We start from the raw sequence: 24522 nt of genomic DNA, 5'->3' as shown, positions 1-24522 counted from the left end.
CGTCCGTCCGTCCGTCCGTCCGTCCGTCCGTTCACAATTGCTTGTGAACACAATAGAGGTCACAATTTTGACCTAATCTTTATGAAACTTGGTCAGACTGATCATCTCTATAAAATCTAGGTCAAGTTCGATATTGGGTCATCTGGGGTCAAAAACTAGGTCACTAGGTCAATTAGTAGAAAAACCTTGTGAACACAATAGAGGTCACAATTTTAGCCTAATCTCAATGCAACTTGGTCAGAATGGTCATCTCTATAAAATCTAGGTCAAGTTCGATATTGGGTCATCCGCGGTCAATAATTAGGTCACTAGGTCAATTAGTAGAAAAACCTTGTGAACACAATAGAGGTCACAATTTTAGCCTAATCTCAATGTAACTTGGTCAGAATGATCATCTCTATAAAATGTAGGTCAAGTTCGATATTGGGTCATCCGAGGTCAACAACTAGGTCACTAGGTCAATTAGTACAAAAACCTTGTGAACACAATAGAGGTCACAATTTTAGCCTAATCTCAATGCAACTTGGTCAGAATAATCATCTCTATAAAATCTAGGTCAAGTTCGATATTGGGTCATCGGCAGTCAATAACTAGGTCACTAGGTCAATTATTAGAAAAACCTTGTGAACACAGCAGAGGTCACAATTTTGACCTAATCTTTATGAAACTTGGTCAGACTGATCATCTCTATGAAATCTAGGTCAAGTTCGATATAAGGTCATCTGGGGTCAAAAACTAGGTCAGTAGGTCAATAAGTAGAAATACCTTGTGAACACAACAGAGGTCACAATTTTAGCCTAATCTCAATGCAACTTGGTCAGAATGACCATCTCTATAAAATCTAGGTCAAGTTCGATATTGGGTCATCCGCGGTCAATAACTAGGTCAATTAGTAGAAAAACCTTGTGAACACAATAGAGGTCACAATTTTAGCCTAATCTCAATGCAAATTGGTCAGAATGATCATCGCTGTAAAATGTAGGTCAAGTTTGATATTGGGTCATTCACGGTCAATAACTAGGTCACTAGGTCAATTAGTACAAAAACCTTGTGAACACAATAGAGGTCACAATTTTAGCCTAATCTCAATGCAACTTGGTCAGAATGGTCATCTCTATAAAATCTAGGTCAAGTTCGATATTGGGTCATCCGCGGTCAATAACTAGGTCACTAGGTCAATTAGTAGAAAAACCTTGTGAACACAATAGAGGTCACAATTTTAGGCTAATCTTAATACAACTTGGTCAGAATGATCATCTCTATAAAATTTGGGTCAAGTTCGATATTGGGTCATACGCAGTCAATAACTAGGTCACTAGGTCAATTATTAGAAAAACCTTGTGAACAAAATACAGGTCACAATTTTAGCCTTATCTTAATGAAACTTGGTCAGAATGATCATCTTAACATAAGCTAGGTCAAGTTCCATATTGGGTCAACCCAGGTCAAAAACTAGGTCACTAGGTCAATTAGTAGAAAAACCTTGTGAACACAATAGAGGTCACAATTTTAGCCTAATCTCAATGCAACTTGGTCAGAATGATCATCTCTATAAAATGTAGGTCAAGTTCGATATTGGGTCATCCGCGGTCAACAACTAGGTCACTAGGTCAATTAGTACAAAAACCTTGTGAACACAATAGAGGTCACAATTTTAGCCTAATCTCAATGCAAGTTGGTCAGAATAATCATCTCTATAAAATCTAGGTCAAGTTCGATATTGGGTCATCCGCAGTCAATAACTAGGTCACTAGGTCAATTATTAGAAAAACCTTGTGAACACAACAGAGGTCACAATTTTGACCTAATCTTTATGAAACTTGGTCAGACTGATTATCTATGAAATCTAGGTCAAGTTCGATATTGGGTCATCTGGGGTCAAAAACTAGGTCAGTAGGTCAATTAGTAGAATTACCTTGTGAACACATTAGAGGTCACAATTTTAGCCTAATCTCAATGCAACTTGGTCAGAATGATCATCTCTATAATCTAGGTCAAGTTCGATATTGGGTCATCCGCGGTCAATAACTAGGTCACTAGGTCAATAAGTAGAAAAACCTTGTGAACACAATAGAGGTCACAATTTTAGCCTAATCTCAATGCAAATTGGTCAGAATGATCATCGCTGTAAAATGTAGGTCAAGTTTGATATTGGGTTATTCACGGTCAATAACTAGGTCACTAGGTCAATTAGTACAAAAACCTTGTGAACACAATAGAGGTCACAATTTTAGCCTAATCTCAATGCAACTTGGTCAGAATGATCATCTCTATAAAATCTAGGTCAAGTTCGATATTGGGTCATCCGCGGTCAATAACTAGGTCACTAGGTCAATTAGTACAAAAACCTTGTGAACACAATAGAGGTCACAATTTTAGGCTAATCTTAATGCAACTTGGTCAGAATGATCATCTCTATAAAATCTGGGTCAAGTTCGATATTGGGTCATATGCAGTCAATAACTAGGTCACTAGGTCAATTATTAGAAAAACCTTGTGAACAAAATAGAGGTCACAATTTTAGCCTTATCTTAATGAAACTTGGTCAGAATGATCATCTCTAGAAAAATATAGGTCAAGTTCGATATTGGGTCATTCGAGGTCAATAACTAGGTCACTAGGTCAATTAGTACAAAAACCTTGTGAACACAATAGAGGTCACAATTTTAGGCTAATCTGAATGCAACTTGGTCAGAATGATCATCTCTATAAAATCTGGGTCAAGTTCGATATTGGGTCATATGCAGTCAATAACTAGGTCACTAGGTCAATTATTAGAAAAACTTTGTGAACAAAATAGAGGTCACAATTTTAGCCTTATCTTAATGAAACTTGGTCAGAATGATCATCTCTAGAAAAATATAGGTCAAGTTCGATATTGGGTCATTCGCGGTCAATAACTAGGTCACTAGGTCAATTAGTAGAAAAACCTTGTGAACACAATAGAGGTCACAATTTTAGCCTAATCTCAATGCAAATTGGTCAGAATGATCATCGCTGTAAAATGTAGGTCAAGTTTGATATTGGGTTATTCACGGTCAATAACTAGGTCACTTGGTCAATTAGTACAAAAACCTTGTGAACACAATAGAGGTCACAATTTTAGGCTAATCTTAATGCAACTTGGTCAGAATGATCATCTCTATAAAATCTGGGTCAAGTTCGATATTGGGTCATATGCAGTCAATAACTAGGTCACTAGGTCAATTATTAGAAAAACCTTGTGAACAAAATAGAGGTCACAATTTTAGCCTTATCTTAATGAAACTTGGTCAGAATGATCATCTCTAGAAAAATATAGGTCAAGTTCGATATTGGGTCATTCGCGGTCAATAACTAGGTCACTAGGTCAATTAGTATAAAAACCTTGTGAACACAATAGAGGTCACAACTTAAGCCTAATCTAAATGTAACTTGGTCAGAATGATCATCTCTATAAAATCTAGGTCAAGTTCGATATTGGGTCATTTACCGTCAATAACTAGGTCAATAGGTCAATTAGTAGAAAAACCTTGTGAACACAATAAAGGTCACAATTTTAGCCTAATGTTAATGCAACTTGGTCAGAATGATCATCTCTATAAAATCTGGGTCATGTTCGATATTGGGTCATCCGCAGTCAATAACTAGGTCACTAGGTCAATTATTAGAAAAACCTTGTGAACACAACAGAGGTCACAATTTTGACCTAATCTTTATGAAACTTGGTCAGAATGATCATCTCTATAATATTTAGGTCAAGTTCGATATTGGGTCATCCGCGGTCAATAACTAGGTCACTAGGTCAATTAGTAGAAAAACCTTGTGAACACAATAGAGGTCACAATTTTAGCCTAATCTCAATGCAACTTGGTCAGAATGATCATCGCTATAAAATGTAGGTCAAGTTTGATATTGGGTCATTCACGGTCAATAACTAGGTCACTAGGTCAATTAGTACAAAAACCTTGTGAACACAATAGAGGTCACAATTTTAGCCTAATCTCAATGCAACTTGGTCAGAATGATCATCTCTATAAAATCTGGGTCAAGTTCGATATTGGGTCATCTGCGGTCAATAACTAGATCACTAGGTCAATTAGTACAAAAACCTTGTGAACACAATAGAGGTCACAATTTTAGGCTAATCTTAATGCAACTTGGTCAGAATGATCATCTCTATAAAATCTGGGTCAAGTTTGATATTGGGTCATACGCAGTCAATAACTAGGTCACTAGGTCAATTATTAGAAAAACCTTGTGAACAAAATAGAGGTCACAATTTTAGCCTTATCTTAATGAAACTTGGTCAGAATGATCATCTTAACATAAGCTAGGTCAAGTTCCATATTGGGTCAACCCAGGTCAAAAACTAGGTCACTAGGTCAATTAGTAGAAAAACCTTGTGAACACAATAGAGGTCACAATTTTAGGCTTAACTCAATTCAACTTGGTCAGAATGATCATCTCTAGAAAAATATAGGTCAAGTTCGATATTGGGTCATTCGCGGTTAATAACTAGGTCACTAGGTCAATTAGTATAAAAACCTTGTGAACACAATAGAGGTCACAACTTAAGCCTAATCTATATGTAACTTGGTCAGAATGATCATCTCTATAAAATCTAGGTCAAGTTCGATATTGGGTCATTTACCGTCAATAACTAGGTCAATAGGTCAATTAGTAGAAAAACCTTGTGAACACAATAGAGGTCACAATTTTAGCCTAATGTTAATGCAACTTGGTCAGAATGATCATCTCTATAAAATCTGGGTCATGTTTGATATTGGGTCATCCGCAGTCAATAACTAGGTCACTAGGTCAGATATTAGAAAATCTTATGAACACAATAGAGGTCACAATTTTAGCCTAATCTTTATGAAACTTGGTCAGACTGATCATCTTTATAAAATCTAGGTCAAGTTCCACATTGGGTCATCCGCGGTCAATAACTAGGTCACTAGGTCAGATAGTAAAAAAACCTTGTGAACACAATAGAGGTCACAATTTTAGCCTAATCTTAATGAAACTTGGTCAGAATGATCATCTTAACATAAGCTAGGTCAAGTATTTAGCAAAGCTACAGGTGAGCGATACAGGGCCATCATGGCCCTCTTGTTTTAAATTCAGTTAACGACTAATTGTCCATGAATACAAACACATCTAGTTCTCTCTTCAAAGAAATCCGTCATTTCAATTGGCTTAAAACCAGTGTTTAATATACAACAGTCTTCTAATAATTTTACACACTCAACACGTTTTTCCAGAGTCAAACACTTGCGATTTGTCTAACTGTCACCAGTAGGTCCTTGACAATGATGTAGGACAATGATGTAGTCAATAAGAATTCTGATTGGATGACGCCAAATTTCCGAAGCTGTCGTATTTTTCCAGCTGTGTATTGGAAAACACATGTGAGTTGATTATCACCGTCTGTCAGTGACAGGGATTAGTGGCCGTTAATTAGTGCTAAAATGGCTTCATGGGATCAAATATAAGTGACCACAGCCGCGATAGACAATTGACCTCTTTTTTTTTTGTAAAAATATATGGGAGGAATTTTGAGTGGCTGGATAATACAGGTTACCGATTAATACAGCTGACCGTATGACCAGGTTTGACTGTGCGACCAGGTTTGACCATCCGACCAGGTTTGACTGTCCGACCAGGTTTGAATGTACCCGTAACAGCAATGTTTTACAACTTCGCTATTATGCTTTTAATCAATGTAGAAAGTCGCCACAATGCACTGAGGCCTATTTAAGTATTCATGCCCACTTTTGATATCTAGAAACTCTACACAGATTTTAGCATGACTTTATCTGGCTGTCAACAACATGAAGTCATAATTTTTATGATGTCGAATTTACGTTTCACTATAGTAATGGTATGTAAATTCTTAATGCACCTGATGAAGGCTATTAGAGTAAAGTTGAAACCAGTGGAAGTGGGAGTTTGCCCTCTTTTTTGAATGCTTTTAAGATAATATAGAAGTGTTGAATTCCTTTAACAGTTCTCTGCTTTAATAGATATTGATTCTCAGCAAAATCATCCACTCTCTAAGCCACAAGCTTTATTTTCAGCAAATCGCTGGATATGGCGCTTTTATCATCATAATGAAATCAGGCTTCTATGTGTGATCTTCTTATACTGTGGTGACATTTAGAAGTTTCATAATTATTGCAATAATAAGCCTAAGACAAGATGTGAGAAATGTCTATAAAAGATGGAAATAGTGATTCACATGACTTTCACGGATTTGCAGTTAAACTTGTTGATAAAATACAATTGATTTTTTTTAATATGTAGTGTGTTATTAAAAAAATTAAATATTTCCACATTTCAAAATTTGGATTAGTGTTTTAATTAGTGTGTTGTTTTTTCCAGTGAGTCAAATATGTTGAATTAAAACCAACATTATTATATAAAGTTATGTAAAAGCTAAAATAAAAAAAAATTAAACTCAGATGGAAACTGAAATTGTTTTCTCCGAAGTGTTTGTCGATCACTCTTGACTTCCTGAAAATGTTTGACAGTTTCAATACAAAATTACCTTGCACAGGAGGACGGTTTTGGTAAGCGTTATTTTTTTATTTTTTTTTATTTTCACCCCGATGATTTCTCTTCATGATCAAGAGCTAAGTTGAATTTATAGGATCTATAATTCTTTGAGCTCACATCATTCCCTTATTGTTTATACTGTATATTGCACTTTTTATTTTATTTTTGTAAAAAGTCATTCAGTTTAAATTAAGAACAGGCAAACAAATCAAATTCGGAAAAAGCTAAACATAAAATTACAGCTGATGCCAAATTTCAGTATATTTACACTACTGGTGCGCTTCTTTAGGTATTCAACGCATTTACTTTCAATTCCGATGAAGGCAACAATTCTTCTGATAGACTGTCACCAGAGGTGATAATTTATCTTAGACTCAAAATCTCAATCGTGAATTATTCCACCTCTGATTTAAGGGGCTGCTTTAAGGCTCCCTAGTGGGTCCAGAGCTAAGCCCTCAGGTCAGCCCAATCATGTAGTGTGGTTCCATCCTGAAACTCTCAGTTTTGGAGGTGTTTCTATACCTTCAATGAAATGTGTACATTATTGTACATGATCACTTGTTATCCTGTTAGGTTTATGTGACAGCTTGCAACAAACTGAACAACTCATTTGTCTTACAATGTTTATTGATTGTTATGAATACTCAAATGGATAAATAATAAATGTTATTTGCTATTTTTGACTTCAATGAATTGGTGTACCCCAACCAAAAAAAAATATTGACTTTACTTCATCATTGTCCTACATCATTGTCAAGGACATCTGAGCACCATTATATTAAAGGAGCACATAAATTATACAGTGTGTGTATACCGCGTGATAAATTGCGTCATTAATGCTACATCAGAAGGCAATATTTTGCTTCGAATGAAGACTTTAAACAGAGATAACTTCACTATTTTTTCACCATTTTAAATGAAACACATTGCACTCTATGACGCTTACGGAGATCCACCTTCGGTCTTTTACCAGAAATTGATTGAGAGTTTAGTTTCTTAAAACACTTCGTCAAACCTTTTCACAATAGGGCCGTCTGACGGAGCACTGTCAAAACATTATTTTGGAAACAGGTTTGTTGAAGTGTTTGATGAAACTAATCACCTTATCAAACTTCAGTAATAAACGAAAGCGGGGCTATTTAAGTGTCATAGACTGCCCTTTGTTATAATTAAAATGGTGTAGTAAAAGTTATTTTTGATTTAAGTTTATTTGAAGCAAAATGATGCCTTCCAACGTAGCATATATGACGTAATTTATCAGTGGTATACACACACTGATATACAGTATTTAGAAAGGTAAACTTCTTTTACTCAATTCCCTGGATAAGACATAACAACTGATAATTCTCTACATAAAAGTTGGTTGTCTTTGAAACTGTATCCTATGGTGGCATACTACTGCTGTAAGATAACCTAGCTGTTAACGTTTGCGAAATTAAATTCATGTTAACCACTTAATTTTTTGCAATAATTATCTAGCTATCTAGTTAATATTCGCGAAACTTTTTCGGTAAGATGAATATTATAAGACTAAAAATAGCCTTTATATTAAGTGCCCAGAACTGCCATCTGTTACATTTTCTAGCTGTACTTACAACACTAACAGAATTACTAGTTATAGTTTGCAAATTCCACTAAATAAGTAACATTATAATTGGTAAACTAGATAAGATTCATGTTACCACTTATCTAGATAAATGCATTTTTGGCTTCTAGCTGTAACTGGTTATCCAGTTATGATTTGCGAATTCCATCTAGTATGTAACATACTATATTTAACTGGTTAACTAGATAAGATTCATGTTACCACTTACTAAGTGAAATTTGCATTCCATAAGTAAATAACCAGTTGTATTTCGTCAAAATGACTTATGAATCTTGTTTAACGGATCAACCTATTGACTCGTAAAATCAATTTTGGAACTCGTTTAAATGACTTATTTATCTCGTTAAATCGGCTAAATATCTCGTTTAAATGAATTGTGTATATTGTTAATAGGACCTATGTATCCTGTTAGAATGACTTTCTTACCTTGTGATAACTGACTTACGTATTGTAAAATATGGTTATTGTCCTTTAGTCTGTTAAAGCTTTGGTGGTGTTGTCAGCGACACTTTTTCAATTTTGGTCATTACTTACAAATGTTAAAAATTCATCTGAAACACATTTTACAGTAAAAATACATAACTGTGTAGCAAGGACCATAACTGGCTTGATCAAAGGATGGCAAAACAGGAAAGAACATGGGCATCCACATGTGGTGCTCTTGTTTAGAAGTTTCGATTATGAAACTTTTTATACAATATACATTTTTGGAATAGGACACTTGTGCACTTAAGTCTATAGGGGTGCTGCCGGATTTGACCACTTGCTTATTACTCTGTACTTCACTTACGTCATGTAGCACTACGCTCTGCAATTTGATTGGATATCCATTAGCAGATTTGATTATGACAGTACATACTGGGGGCATTTGAAATTTAAAGCTTGGGACAAGGGAAATATTGACAGTTATATGTATCGTCGGCAACCACAGTACTTTCTTCTGTTACACTTCATACATACCGTGGGACAATTGACTGACAAAATCTAGTTTTAATGAATATGCATGAGTTAGGAGAGACAACTCTTTTTCCAATGAATTCACATGTTACACTCAAATATTGTTCATAGCCATACAAAGTCAGTAGCCTCCGTGGCAGTGTGGTCTTGTCTACTGCCAAATACTTTTGTACTAAGCAGGTGAACCCGGTTTAACTCTGGCAATCGCCAAAATATTTTTCAACCTTAAATCACCTGGTACTTTGCAGAACCAATGAAACTGCCTCATATGTTATTCATGATTACAAGATTTTTGCCCACAGTACACAACGAAGCATACCGTATTGTGTATCGGTGGGGGGGGGGGGTATCAGACGATGAGTTATATGATGTTCTCATTGCCTCACCATAGAAAGGATAAGTGATTTTATTGACAACAATGTCCAAAGTATCAAAATGATAAAAAATTGCTTATTCTGAGCCTCATCTACATGTATTTAACCTGAGTGACCCTGGAACAAGTCATCCATGTGAATAATAAGTTACAAACTAAATTACTGAGCCTTTTCGTGGAATCTTCCTCAGATACTCTGCCATGATAATTAGATTTCCTTAAAGGAACCAAATAAAATTAGCAAATATTTATGATTCATAAATTGCCGCCAATTAAATCAAGTTTGCTTTTGTTGTAGAAAATGTATCTGTTTGAAGTTGCCCAAGTTCCACAAGTGAATATCTGATTGTCAGAGAAAATTGCTTGTAGCTTTTAGTATTGTTTCCATTACTGTATTTTAATGGATCAATTCATCCCATTTATGCTTATATTTACATTGTTTAAATGATACAGTTTGTATAATGCCGTTGTACTAAAATGTAGGAGGCATAGTTTCTGAAGCCAGACAGACTAATTTCCTTGAAATTTACTGACACGAAAAGAAATTCAGTATACATTTCTTCTAGAACAAAGTCAATATGGACTTTATATATATTTGAAACATGTGCATAATTTCTTTAAGGAAAACAAAATAGAGATGCAGTCTGAAAGAGCGAGGTGCATGATACACTGACCATGGCTACTTCATACGGAAAAATCATACCCTGCAAACACCCAACCGTGATATACCCAGAATAAGTAAAATTAATTCTGTATAATTGCAACAGCAATGCATGGTAATGATGAGGGTGATCCTGCTGTAATGGTATTATGAATACTATGTAATCAGTGTTATTTTAAAGATATAATGGAAACCTAATTTTAGCAAGCTTAATTTGCCTTTTAGCAAAACCTGAGAGCATTCATCTTTGATCATCCTTTCTTTATTTTCAAAACTGTATGAAATAACAAATCAATGCTAAAATCAGGAATTATTATAATGGTACAATGTATATGTGTTTTGGGATAAGCAGTTGTCATGAAAACAATACAAAACAGTCAGAACTGCATGCTATGGCTTTCCCAAAACTGCTATGGCCTCCCAAAATCTGCTACGCCTTCCCTGGAACATCTTTGGCCTCCCAACCACTGTATGTTTGAATGACAGTCAACCCATTATAGTATACAGATTCAATTTGAAAATTTTTCAAAACCTGATCTTAAAAATTGAGGGTTAAAATTCGGTGACATGTGAGTGAGCTACGGATATGTGAAGTTCTTTCGTTACTGTTATAGTATGTGTGCCCTTTCTAAGAAAAGTTTTGAATAGAATACAGAAATGAAAAATGCTCTGGGCATATCAACATGGCTGAGTGGAGGTCCATCCATACATACTTCCTACCATTCTCTTTTCCAAGTTATAACTTTGTTATGCAATGTGCAATTCGAAATAACCTGTCACAGATGTCATGCACACACAACTGTTGACGTATTGCTTGCAAGACCAACTTCCCAGCCATGAAGGTCAAGGTCACACTTAAAGGTTAATCAATATGGAGTGTTGCATAAATGAATATACAAGTTCTACTACCAGGTCTGGGGGTATACTGGGGATAGCTGGGGGAAAAGGGCCGTGTTTTTACCTTTTGTGTGGCCCCGTAGTGCTCAGTGAATGGGGTGGTTTGGACTTCGCACCAAAAATAGCAGAGAATGGGCCTTACCTTTGGGTCCCTGGGGTGCAGGACATTTGGCGGGGATTTACCAACAGTTCATTCCCGCAAGATGGGGATTTTACCCGGGCTTGGCTGGACCGAAAGTCAAAGTCCCTGCTGTTCCCTGGACCTGGGGGGGGGGGGGGGGGGGCGTGGTTACAATTGACTGGTGCATTATCATCATTAAATGGTAATGCTGGGGGCAAAAAACAAATAAAATTATTTTATACATCAGTTTAATTTATTGCAAAAGAGGAAACTGTTCAGTCACCATTAAAACATTTATTGACCATCCATTCTGGCATTAAATTCATTGCAACCAACTCAGCTGTATGATATTCATAGAAATCCTTAATTTGTAGTCATGGCAACCTAATTAAGGATGAAACCATTAGTAATAGTAGACAATTCAGGGATTTTGTTTATTAGACAAACAATGAAATGTGTCTCTAAAAGTTTTGTTCAATTTGCTAACATAAAAACATTGTTAAAAGGAGCACTTAGCTCTGATGCTTATTAATGACGATGATGCAATAGTTAAATTTTAAGACATTTAGAGTCTAGCTTCTTGCAGTGAATAAAAAAAAGATTGCTATATATGTACCAGTAAAACTCATTAAATGAAGTATTTTTTTATTTATGATGTATACTTCGTGAAGATTAATGACATAAACTTTTAACTCATAGAGTTTTTGTTGCGTTTTTCTGTTCAAAGTAAAACAAATTGCGATGACATCAACATTGAAGAAATTGCTTGTTTAATGCAAAACTGTACTGCCTTTGTAATAACACTTCAGTGCAAGGATGGTCATTTGACCGCCCGGTTAGCTCAATCGGTTGAGCGTTGACCTGTGAATCGAACAACCCAGGTTCACTTCTGTTGTGATTGGTTATGAAATCCTTTCTACAACCATTCGCACTGTACGACTGCCCCTGGCATGTACAGAAGTTGTCTGAGTTCCTTGCAGAGGTGAAGGCATGTAGTGCTTGTTAACTGCCAGATAGTCTGCCAAGGATAGGTGTGCGGTGGTTGAACTGTCACTCTGGGACCCTTCAATGTGCTCACGCCGGGACCCGGAGTATAAACTATAACTAACACCACCACCCGGTCATTTGTTTTAAGAGCAAGTGCATAGTAGGGGTGCACTAGGGATGTGTGTACCCTCCATTAGCATGTTAACAATTGTAAAACAATTGCCATTAATCTGGCTAATAATTGTTGAGTAATGTCTCTATCTACTCGGAAATCATCTGCGCTTTTGAAACGGCTTAAAATTGCTGTGAATATTTTTTTGGCTGTTTATTTCTCATTTAAACACATACCCTGACATGAAACCATCTTTCATCATGGCGATATCATGCAATGCATCTTCAGAGGCTTATTCAAAATTAATTAAGTTTCCCTGTCTTTTGATGAATATTGATAAAATCAGTTTATGTACTTAAGAACTACACAGAAAACCAGTAATTGAAGAGACCATGCATCTTGATAACCTTTCTAAAACAGAACATGCATAAGGTGTTAGATGCTACAGTGTTTTAAAGAGACTAGACACCAGATGAAACAATTGCAAGAAAAAAAGAAAATTGTCAAAAATTTACATAACATTTGATCACATCGTTGTGTACAATGCAATGAATCGTAATTACTGATTTAATACATTGCTTAGGACACTGCATCTTTTACAGTTTTTGCATTTTTTTCCAAATCAAAACTTGGGGTTAATTGTCTAACACGTAAATCCCAGTAAGTTTAACAATAGCGCTGGTATATTTAGCTGTACTCAACAACAGATATGATTTAAACTGGGAAACCATTATGTGCCATTTTTAAACAGGGAAACTCAAATGAGTTACAGGATTATGGCAAATATTCTTTTAATCATGTAAAATGATGTATTATTAGCCTCATACTAGTTTGCATTGACAACATAAGGCTTGTTTTGAGGAATTACTCTATGCGCCCATTTTGGGACCATCTGGTGTCTAGTCCCTTTAATGTCAAAACCAAGACAAGGGTTTAATGATCTAAATTTGGCTTAATTAATTGCTGAGTTACGCCCCATGATTATGTGAGAATTTATTCAGTGCCCCACCTTGTGTAACTGGAAAATCTAAGCTATTTTCCATCGAAAACAACCTCAGATGTATGCTGATGCATTAGTAGAAGTAGTTCTTAAAAATGGTAATGATAATATTTATCAATTGTAGTGATTGAACATGTAATTTTGTATTACTAATTTCAAATTGATTCCCAGTGAAGTGTATTATAGCATAAATAATTGATATTCCTCAGAGTAAATTCTTTAGGTTTAACTGCATAATTGAAATTACTATATGATGTAATTCCAGTGTACATGTAGTTAAATGTAAAAAATTCTGGCATTGTAAACCATCCATTTACATTCGAGGTTGTTAAAGGTGGAAAATGGCCGAGATGTTCCGATTGCTCCTTGTGATGCTCTTGTTAATATCTTTATTTTGCACTGATAGTCTCATCATAATGATTTAGTTTGTAGTTTATTATTATCATCTTTGTTGTAACATTGTGCTACTGACTATATCATTTATAGAGTTTATACATGTTGTACTTGTATTTGGAGACTAAATGAATTAATTTGTATATTTCCAGGGCTGGGTGTAAAGGATGGACCAGGTTTACTACCTATATCGGGAATCGCTCTTGAACGTGACGAGAACCATGGACGAAACCAATCTGGGCAACGAGGGTGATAGCTTTGGCATGGGCGTCATTCGTAAAGAGATTGACCTCACCAACGAGGAAAAACAATACCTACTCGCGGTGGAGCGAGGTGATATTCCGTCAACTAGACAGTACTTGTCTTTAATTGGTCATTGCTCAAATTTGAACATTAACTGTGTTGACCCGCTTGGAAGAACAGCGCTCCTCGTCGCAATAGAGAATGAGAACATCGAAATGATAGAACTGCTGTTGTCACACAACATCGAGGTCGGTGATGCACTCCTGCATGCCATAAACGAGGAAAACGTAGAAGCGGTGGAGCTCATACTGAACCATGAGGTCAACCTTAAGGGAGAGGAGGTAAGTACTTGTATAATTTCGTATGATATCCATAAAGTTTATTACATGGGAATATTTGCATGAATTCGGTACATAATGTTATTCAAAATGATACCATGCACCGTAATTCTACAAAGAGATAGGATTGTCTTTGAGAAAAAAAAAGGATAATTGGTACTTGTAACTTTTTGAGCTTTTACCAATTATGAGAGTGTTTTCTTTGTTTTAGTGTACCATTAACTCTGTAACTACTGTGCGGTAAAACTACAACACTATTAACATATACCAAATGCTTTTTATTGAATCTCGTCCTTTACAACATGAAACAAAACAGTTACATCATCCGCGGAACCCTCATGATTGAAATTACACACTCCTGCTGAAGAGTAAATAGCTCAGGTTGTGGGTGCCATCAATATTATTGCTAAAAATTGGTACGTTAGTTTCTCCTATATATATATATATAGACGAACCATTATGAAGCTATAGGAGACATTGTTCTTTTTCCAGGCATGTTTGAAAGATGAGCAATTCTGGTAGAAATGAAAACATATTTTCTGAGAGAAACAAGTTCAATGACTGGAAGCAAACACACATTTCACATTTTGTTGATCTGTATGGCGAAGTTCAATCCATCAGTTTGTAATGAAACAAGCTTATTTAAAGCCATCAAATGTGGCAGCCAAAACCTGTTTTGGCAGGAAAGTCCCTAGACTATATAGGGTTTCTCCGAATGTAAAGTCTAGAGCATATTGCCATGTTCAATTACAGAAAATGTATGACTTCTTCACTCCCTGTCCATACTGTGGAGTGTTAGATATAAAAAATAAATCCTCTGGGAATTTAGTCATTTTAAATGTGCCGTTTATTACTTAATATTGATATGTTTTCAGACACCATGCAAGGCTGTTATTATATTTATTAACCTATGCAGGTCTAGAAAAATGGGAAAGTGTCGATTTCTCTGAATGGTGATTATTTTGAGAGAAAATTTCAATTTTCTAAGAACTATTTTCTTTTAAAATATTGAAATTCGTCCCATGATAGATGCATTCCCCTTGCAGAAATCATTCTTCAAAGTCTCCACTTCGATAACAGATACCACGTATGATTCAAATCTGACAGCATATGGCAAAAGCATAGAGAAAGTGTTAAAAATCTGCCAGGGATCGAATGATTGTTCTTTGAAAGAAATATAACAATACATCAGTTATCAAGCGTTCCAAGTGCCTAGCAAAAACTGTTCTACTTAAGTTTGATAACATAAGTCTGACAAGAATCGTTGTAATGTTTCTTTATCAATACTTCAATGATAAAGGTCTGTTTTATTCTATTTTTTTCATTTTCCTTACACTACATCTAAGAAGTTCATTATGAAGGACTGATTCGTAAGACCGTATTCACTCCTACGTAAATGCAGGTATTTTTAACAGTTTGTCCTCGTAATTTTGTTAGAAATCTATTTTCCTTTTATGGATGTATTCGTAGGCAGGAGAGAGCTGTCTTATACCTTGCGTAATTGATGTCCCCTGTAAATGACGGCACATTAATGCATTAATTGCTTCTGCATCAACGTTATCAGATTATCGTTGTGGATCCTACAGGAGAATTTCAAATTCTGAGGCTCTCTGTTTTTCTCTGTTTGTCCACCAAGTTGGATCACAACAGGTGGTGGTTGACTGGCAGATTCTTAACTTGGTCTTAATGTTGTGAGTGATTTGTGATTTCTCATCCATCACAGGAGTTCCATGAGTTACAGCAGATGTAAACAGGCATAATGAAGGGGAGCATTACTGATTAATAGCTTGTTTTGCATGAGATGGCCAAAAACCAACAAAATCAACAACACTGATCAGTTGCTTTACATCAACAGTATGCATTGGTCTGGTAGTCCTAACTTAAACAGATTCTAGTTGTATAAGTGTCCTTCTGTCACCCATGAGGTCATGGGTTTGAGCCCAATTTTTACTATTAACCTAATTCACATTATCCCTCTTATGATAGACACTGCATAACTAATCTCCACCCAAGAAACAGACTCCTTGTCCTGCATAAAAAATATTTAGCTACCAGTTTTCATCACGATAATTTGATACAGGATAATATTATCAGTAACGAAAAAAATGGACAAAACAGAACTGGTGCCAATGTTTTTCTACATAGAAGTTAACAATCTGGTTTGTTTATCCTTATGTTCTGTCATCCTGAAGTACACAGGCATTTGATATTCCTAACCCTAAATTCCTTGATAAATTTGATTGAATTCCTTTGTGGAAACAGCAGAAGGATGTAAAAGTTGCAATTTTGATGCACAGACAAATAATGCAGGCACCATTTAGCCCAATATCAGCAGAAACTTCATTGAGCATTGATAAACTATCTGGTTGTTCCATCAGAGGGCCTGAAAAGATTACTTTACCAAAAAATTATCCTCCTAGGATTTAGTTATTAGACATTGGGGAATGATTGAATGGAAGCTATTCTGTTTTGAATAATGGCACCGTGTTATCTTTAAGGCATATGTCACAGACATAAACATTGTTACCGAGGTGCAATCACAGGTGGCCAGAACTGTTTTTGTCATTCCTAAAATTGTCAGAAAAAACATGTTTTATTATAGGCTTAAAGATATACCCATGATTTATAAGGAAATGTTATGTTGCTTTATATTCTCTGAACTTAAAATAGCAATTCATTAAAATATAACTGTTGCCCATTTAATATGTGTCCTGGTCAACATGTTTTTTTAAAGTTACTCGCTCATTATTGCTGTGGACCAAAAATTCCTGGTTAAATGCAAACATGTAAACCTCTGGCAATGACAGAGAGGTATATTTAGGTCTCCAAAGCGGTAGATTGGGTTCAAAAATGGTAGAAATTCTAATTCCTTGTTACTATTTTTGGATTTTTATGAAAATATGCATAAAATACATTATGGTTCAGGGTCTTGTCAAATGTTGGTGTTTTTGATTTTTGATTGAGAAATAGAAGGAATATTACGTCTGACTAGTGTAACTAGTAGAGCTGCTTATAAATCAAATTAGACTGCTAAAACAGGTCTGAAACGGCAACTTCAGACGACTGCAGTATTGCGTATGTTAACTTAGTTTTCGCGCCAAAATGTCCTAAAAATTTATATACTGTAGATTATTAATAACACTTTGGGAATGTTATTTTTATAATGGTTTGACAGGTTAATTATGTGTCTTTTGAGATTAACAAAAAATGCTGAATAGTAGGATGCCAATTAACAAAGAATGCTGATTAGTGGTCTTTTGTACAGTACTGGTAACTTAGCAACTATCTCCGCTGAAGTGTTAAGTGATTTGACAAGTTGATGATTGCACCATGTTCTTAAAAATGACAGATTATTGGGGTAAATTATTTAGCATGGTTGATAAAATTTTAAGGCTGTTTTTTTTTTCAAGAGCGGTAGATTTCCATAGGAGAGCGGTAGAGGTGTCTCAAAAATGGTATATTTTACCTATTGCTGGTAGAGTTCACATGTCTGGTAATGCATCTGAAAATATTTATTTTATCATTATTTTACTCTATGATATCAAAACTGCAGAAAAAATACATTTATACATGTAGTATAAAAAAGTATTTTAGTTTTAGTGGGCTTGGAACCAACTCGGGTAAAGTCTAGAATGCTGCCTAATTAACCACAAGGCCACCAGGACTTTAACAAAAGTTGTGCATTTTTTTTACTTCTTACATTAATAACATCAAATGATAATCATAATCAATCGCACAACAACAAAGTCCTATCTAAGTGACGTGTGAAGGGTATAATGAAAACTATGATCTTTAAAGACAATATTTGAGCAAATATGAACATTTACTGAAGGGTTCCAGCTTCTGGTATCTATAAGTTTGAACACTCCTTATGATTTGCCATACTTTTTATGCCCCCGAAGGTGGGCATATTAAAATCGCACCGTCCGTCCATCCGTCCGTGTGTCCGGCTCAATAACTCGTGTCCGGTCTGTAACTTTCCCTTGTATGGACAGATTTTAAAATAACTTGCCACATGTGTTCCACATACCAAGACGACATGTCGCGTGCAAGACCCGTGTCCCTACCTCTGAGGTCAAGGTCACACTTAGTGTTTATTCACAATGGAGTGCGGCATTTAAGGACATAGAGTATAGGTTGTCGTGTCCGGACTGTAACTTTCCCTTGTATGGACAGATTTTAAAATAACTTGCCACATGTGTTCCACATACCAAGGCGACATGTCGCGTGCAAGACCCGTGTCCCTACCTCTAAGGTCAAGGTCACACTTAAGTGTTTATTCATAATGGAGTACTGCATATAAGGACATAGAGTATAGGTTGTCGTGTCCGGGCTGTGACTTTCCCTTGTATGGACAAATTTTAAAATAACTTGCCACATGTGTTCCACATACCAAGACAATGTGTCGTGTGCAAGACCCGTGTCCCTAGCTCTACGGTCAAGGTCACACTTAGTGTTTATTCACAATGGAGTGCTGCATATAAGGACATAGAGTATAGGTTGTCGTGTCCGGGCTGTAACCTTCCCTTGTATGGACAGATTTTAAAATGACTTGCAACATGTGTTCGACATACCAAGACGACCTGTTGCGTGCAAGACGTGTGTCCCTACCTCTTAAGTCAAGGTCACACTTAGTGTTTATTCACAATGGAATGCTACTTATAAGGACATAACAGTGTAGGTTGTCAAGTATGGGTGGTATTCTTTTATGTTTAGAGGCAATTTAAAATAACTTGCCATATGTATTTGACACGTAAAGGCAAGATCGACTTTTCATGTACTGACCTTGTTCATAGGTCAGTGTCACATTCGGGGACATTCGCATTTTGCAAAAACATGAGGTGACCTTCAAGGGCATAATACAGTATGAAATATTGAAGGCTTGGTGGATGTTTTTAACATGGCACAAAGAAAAAATTAGAATAATAAATGGTCCTTAAATCAGACACTGACTTCTTGAACTTCTTAACATTTTTACACCACACTTGGCACATTATTGATGTTTGATGATGGATGGGATTTAGATGTCTGTGAAGATTGCCAGAATATTCACTTTTGATAAATGAACAAGGGAATTGTGGTGTCTGCTGTAAGCTTATAGTTAGCAATTAAAAATGGCAGAGCCTTTACTGCAACCATCATTGTTTCCAGAGGTGTTTGATGCTTCCAGAACTTGGCAATCGCAGGTGTGAAGAATCTGGGCAGTTTTAGAAGTCCCTTTTATGACAGTATCTCCTAGAGCACCCCTTGCAAACAAAACATTGAAAGGTGCATGACTGTGCACTTATATTTTGATGTTGCTTAAGGCTGCACTCTCACAGATGGACCGTTTGACAACTTTTTTTTGTCTCAGAGTGAGCCAACTTTTGCATAAATGTCTGAGAATATAAGACTGCTGACAAAAGATCTGATCGCAGTTTTTCATATTTACGTTATATTTTATGCTGAAAAACTCATTTTTCTTAAAGCGTTAGTAATGCTTTTAACTACAAAACATTAATTTTCAAACGTAAGTATTAAAAACTCTGATCTGATATTTTGTCACCAGTCTTATATCATTGGTTTCCAGATATTTACACAAAGATTGGTTCATTCTAAGACAAAAATATAAAAAAAAGTTGCCAGAATGGTCAATGTGTGAGAGTGCAGCTTTAAGATTTCTACATTAATCTGGAAGGTAACAAGCATGATTATAAAATAATCATGCATCAAGCAATGTTTTTGTTTGCAAAGAATTAGGGGAGCCATGCAGAGAATGTGATTTGGACTGTGACAGTGGATGATTCCTATTAGAAAGCATATTTCTTTTTTTACTGAAATAAACATATCAAATATAAATTAAACGTTCTTTTTCAGGTGCTTCATGAGACTGCTCCTTCCAGCTCTTTCACGCCTGATATCACACCTATCATCCTCGCTGCTCACCGTGACAACTACGAGATCATCAAAATACTCCTTGACCGCGGATTCAGAATTCCCAAACCTCATGATGTGCGATGCAGTTGCAAGGATTGTGTCACACAAAGCTCAGAAGACAGTTTACGCCATTCGCGATCCAGGATTAACGCTTATCGTGCATTGGCCAGTCCATCTTTAATAGCCCTTTCTAGCAAAGATCCAATTTTGACTTCGTTTGAACTCAGTTGGGAATTGAAACGTTTAAGTAAACTTGAGAACGAGTTCAAAGTAGACTATGAAAAACTTGCCAAAAAGTGTCAAGAATTTGCTGTTGATTTGCTCGAACAAACACGAGGCTCTAAAGAGCTTGAAGTGATATTAAATCATGACTCAACACGTCCAGAAAATGAACAGAATATACCGGCCAGCGACAACAAAATGAAATTAAGTCGTCTCAAACTCGCCATCAAATACAAACAGAAAAAGGTAGATTTTTCATTATCTGTGATGTCAGTTTCTGTTTGTTGAAACACTCCATTTGTTGCACGAAATTGTCATATAATCAATATTTATCTAGATTCATCAAATTAAACTAAGAGGCAAATTTTTTGTCTGGTAATGTAAACAAGTTTGCACAGAAATGTCCAAGGGTCAATCAGAGTAATGAACTAATGCCAGAATGATTTTCTCAAGAATTTTCTTAGCTTATTTAATTGCGTGAAAAAACCAAGATTGGGCCCCCCCCCCCGACACATGTGTGTTGGTGGATGGATCTTGGATGGATTTCTTGTCAAATATGAAATAGGGCATAGAATTGACAGCTTACAAATAGTAAAGGGGTTTAATAAAAGATATTGGTATTATGTAAAATGTTGAAATTCCCATCCGCCATTGCTAATGCATGCTGGAAAATTACTGTAGTAGTTATAATTTTAAATAGTTTAAATTTAATCGTATATTATTGTATATAATATATGCACATCATACAAATCATTTCGAAAAACAATATAATTATACAATTGGGTTTGGCCACAAGTTATAACAATGTTAGAAATAATGGCCCTCCCCGCAAATAGTTAGTTTAAACATACTTATTTAGTTCAGATTCAAAGTGAGATACAAAAATTATTACCATGTTCAAATAACTTTTAGAAGAGGTCTAGCTCGGGCTTGTTCTAATGACAAGGGGTTACCACTTGACAAAGCGACTGCATGAAATATATTTGTATAATCCATCAGTTATCGAGCAAAGAATGGCAAATATAATACATATATGAATGATGTTCTTTTATGGCAAAGCACATAAATACAACTGACATACTGAAATGATACAAATGGCCAAAATATGGAAGTGAAAAAGTTATTATAAACCTATGTGAAGCATATATTTTTTTATTAGATGTTAATTCAAAAGTTGACAAGCATAGAAAGGCACAATTCAATTATACTCCACTTGACCAACTGTACTTTTAAGCATAAAATACTGTTAATAATTTTTTGGGTTATATTGATCTTTGCCGTTTTCACGATCCCAAAAAATAAATCGTCAAAACAAATATGGCAGATACTGGACTTGTGTGTGTGTGCGTCCATCCGTCCGTCCTACATTCATTTCTTTGCATCTCCTCTTTCATTTCTCATGCGATTTCTACCCAACTTTTACAGATTGATGATCATAAAGTGAAGCAGCACATATCGACGGGCTTTTGCAATTTGACCATTTTTGAAAGAGTTGTAGCCCTTTGTTTATTTTACATTTAAAATTGGTTTCTTCGCAACTCCTCTTAAGTTTTTCATGCGATTTCTACCAAACTTTCACAGAATGATGATCATAAAGTAAAGCAGTGCATATTGTCGGGTGCTTTCCTGATTTGACCATTTTTGAAAGAGTTATTGCCCTTTGCTTATTTAACATTTAAAATTGGTTTCTTTGCAACTCCTCTTATGTTTTTCATGCGATTTCTACTAAACTTTCACAGATTGATGATCATAAAGTAAAGCAGCTCATATTGTCAGGCTTTCCTGATTTGACCATTTTTGAAAGAGTTATTGCCCTTTGCTTATTTTACATTTAAGATTGGTAGTTTCACAACTCCTCTTACGTTTTTCATGTGATTTCTACCAAACTTTCACAGATTGATGATCATAAAGTGAAGCAGCGCATGTTGTCAGGCTTTCCTGATTCGACCATTTTTGAAAGAGTTATTGCCCTTTGCTTATTTTACATTTAAAATTGGTTTCTTCACAACTCCTCTTACGTTTTTCATGTGATTTCTACCAAACTTTCACAGATTGGTGATCATAAAGTGAAGCAGCGCATATTGTCTGCCTTTTGCGATTTGACCATTTTTGAAAGAGTTATTGCCCTTTGCTTATTTTACATTTAAAATTGGTTTCTTCGCAAATCCACTCACGTTTTTCATGCGATTTCTACCAAACTTTCACAGATTGATGACTATATTGATGCAGCGCATATTGTCGGGCTTTCGCGATTCGGCCAATTTTGAAAGAGTTATTGCCCTTTTTTTTACATTTAACATTGGTTTTCTCCACAACCCCTCTCATGTTTTTCATGCAATTTCTACCAAACTTTCACAGATTGATGACTATATAGTTACGCAGCGCATATTGTCGGGTTTTCGCGATTCAACCATTTTTGAAAGAGTTATTGCCCTTTTTTACATTTAAAATTGGTTTCTCCACAACCCGTCTTACGTTTTTCATACAATTTCTACCAAACTTTCACAGATTGATGACTATATAGTGACGCAGTGCATATTGTCGGGTTTTCGTGATTCGACCATTTTTGAAAGAGTTATTGCCCTTTCTTTATTTTACTTTAAAATTGGTTTCTTCACAACTCCTCTTACGTTTATGACTATATAGTGACACAGTGCATATTGTCAGGCTTTTGCAATTTGACCTTTTTTGAAAGAGTTATTGCCCTTTCTTAATTTTATGCATTTCTTATGTTCCTGAGAAACTACCCTTACCATTGATTGGCTTTCGTTACAAAAACTGTCCCCATGAGGCGGGGAATATAGCTGTCTGTGACCGCTCTTGTTCACCACATTTTTTGCCTGCGTCCTATCTATGCCAGCGTCCTATATATAGTATAATATGGTACTTGCATGCAGCTGGTATTCTATGACATGGTTTATGTTGGAACTGCACTACCTTAAATGATTCTACATTGTAATATTCCTAAACTATTCCAAGAGAACCTTGACACCCCAGTGAACAATGCTCTTCAAATCATTAAACTTTTAAATATTGATTATGAATGAGGAAATAATAACATAATAGACAACAAAATAATTGTTTGCATATTTAAACAAATACAAACTCAGGTAACATGAATCTCACACACTGTGATATATTTCCCTCCTTTGGAAAATCTTCCTTGACAATACCATACACGTCAAGACAATTTGAATTCAAATGAAAAACTGAGATTGTTTTTTTGAAAAAGCGCTTGTCTGGTCTTAGCTGAAAAATAATGGACATGAAATTTGTTCTTTTGGACTGGAGACAAACCAACAGTGACCTTGAAGTTTGGCCTATTCGTAGTCAATAGTGAATATCTACTGCATAAGATCAGTGATCCTATGAATATTAAGAATTAATGTGATAGATGGATGAACCATTTTATTTTACTGATCTCAATCGTGTCATCTTCTAGTCACACTATCTGGCCTATACCAAGTATAAAGTTCCTTGAGGCAAGTGTTCTTAAGTTATTGAGCGGAAATCATTTTTCAGCTACATATTGTTTTTCATCTGAAGGGCACTGCAACCTTGACCTTTGACCTACTGATCTCAAAATCAATAGGGGTCATCTACTAGTCATGACAAACAATGTATCAAATATGAAGTTTCTGGACCCAAAGGATCTTTAGTCCGTGAGCGCAAACCTCACTATGACCTTGAACTTTAACCTACTGATCTCAAAATCAATAGGGGTCCTGTATAGAGGGAGACATAACTAGCAAAGCTAACCCATAGCTATCGGTAAAATTATGCAAAATATTTTGCTCAAAATATGCAAGCACGTATCTCAGAAGATTTTTCTAGAATGGCTGACGCGGGAGGCTAGCGATAGGCTGACACCCACCACGTGACCACTGGTCACGGCTTGGAACGCTGATAAGCCAAGCACACACCACGTGACCACTGGTCACGGCGTGGAACGCTGATAAGCCACACTTTGGATGTAACCGGTTAAACCCGCACATTTAGCAAGGGGTGATTCAGTTCAACCCGCAGATCCATAAAACATTTTATGTCGGCATAAAATTATATAAACTGCATGTCGAAAATATATAATCTAGGTTTATTGATCACTTAATATAAGACTCCTTTGCGAAGTATCTCTTATGTGTACTCAATTGACTAC

At 35.8% G+C, this 24522-nt stretch overlaps 1 protein-coding gene across 2 annotated transcripts in view; it reads left to right on the top strand.

Annotated features, from left to right (window-relative positions):
• The window catches only part of LOC128228071 (transient receptor potential-gamma protein-like), an 85832-nt gene that overhangs the window by 24983 nt on the left and 36327 nt on the right, over positions 1–24522 (top strand). For both annotated transcript variants that reach the window (XM_052939157.1, XM_052939156.1), the window contains exons 2-3: positions 13800–14231; positions 20085–20612. In XM_052939157.1, the coding sequence (XP_052795117.1) occupies positions 13815–14231; positions 20085–20612 (945 nt within the window). In that variant the 5' untranslated portion in view covers positions 13800–13814. The remainder of the gene's footprint in view (positions 1–13799; positions 14232–20084; positions 20613–24522) is intronic.

This window comes from Mya arenaria, chromosome 3, assembly GCF_026914265.1.
Source record: "Mya arenaria isolate MELC-2E11 chromosome 3, ASM2691426v1".
Classification (NCBI taxonomy): Eukaryota; Metazoa; Mollusca; class Bivalvia; order Myida; family Myidae; genus Mya; species Mya arenaria.
This window is presented reverse-complemented; position numbering and strand designations above follow the sequence as displayed.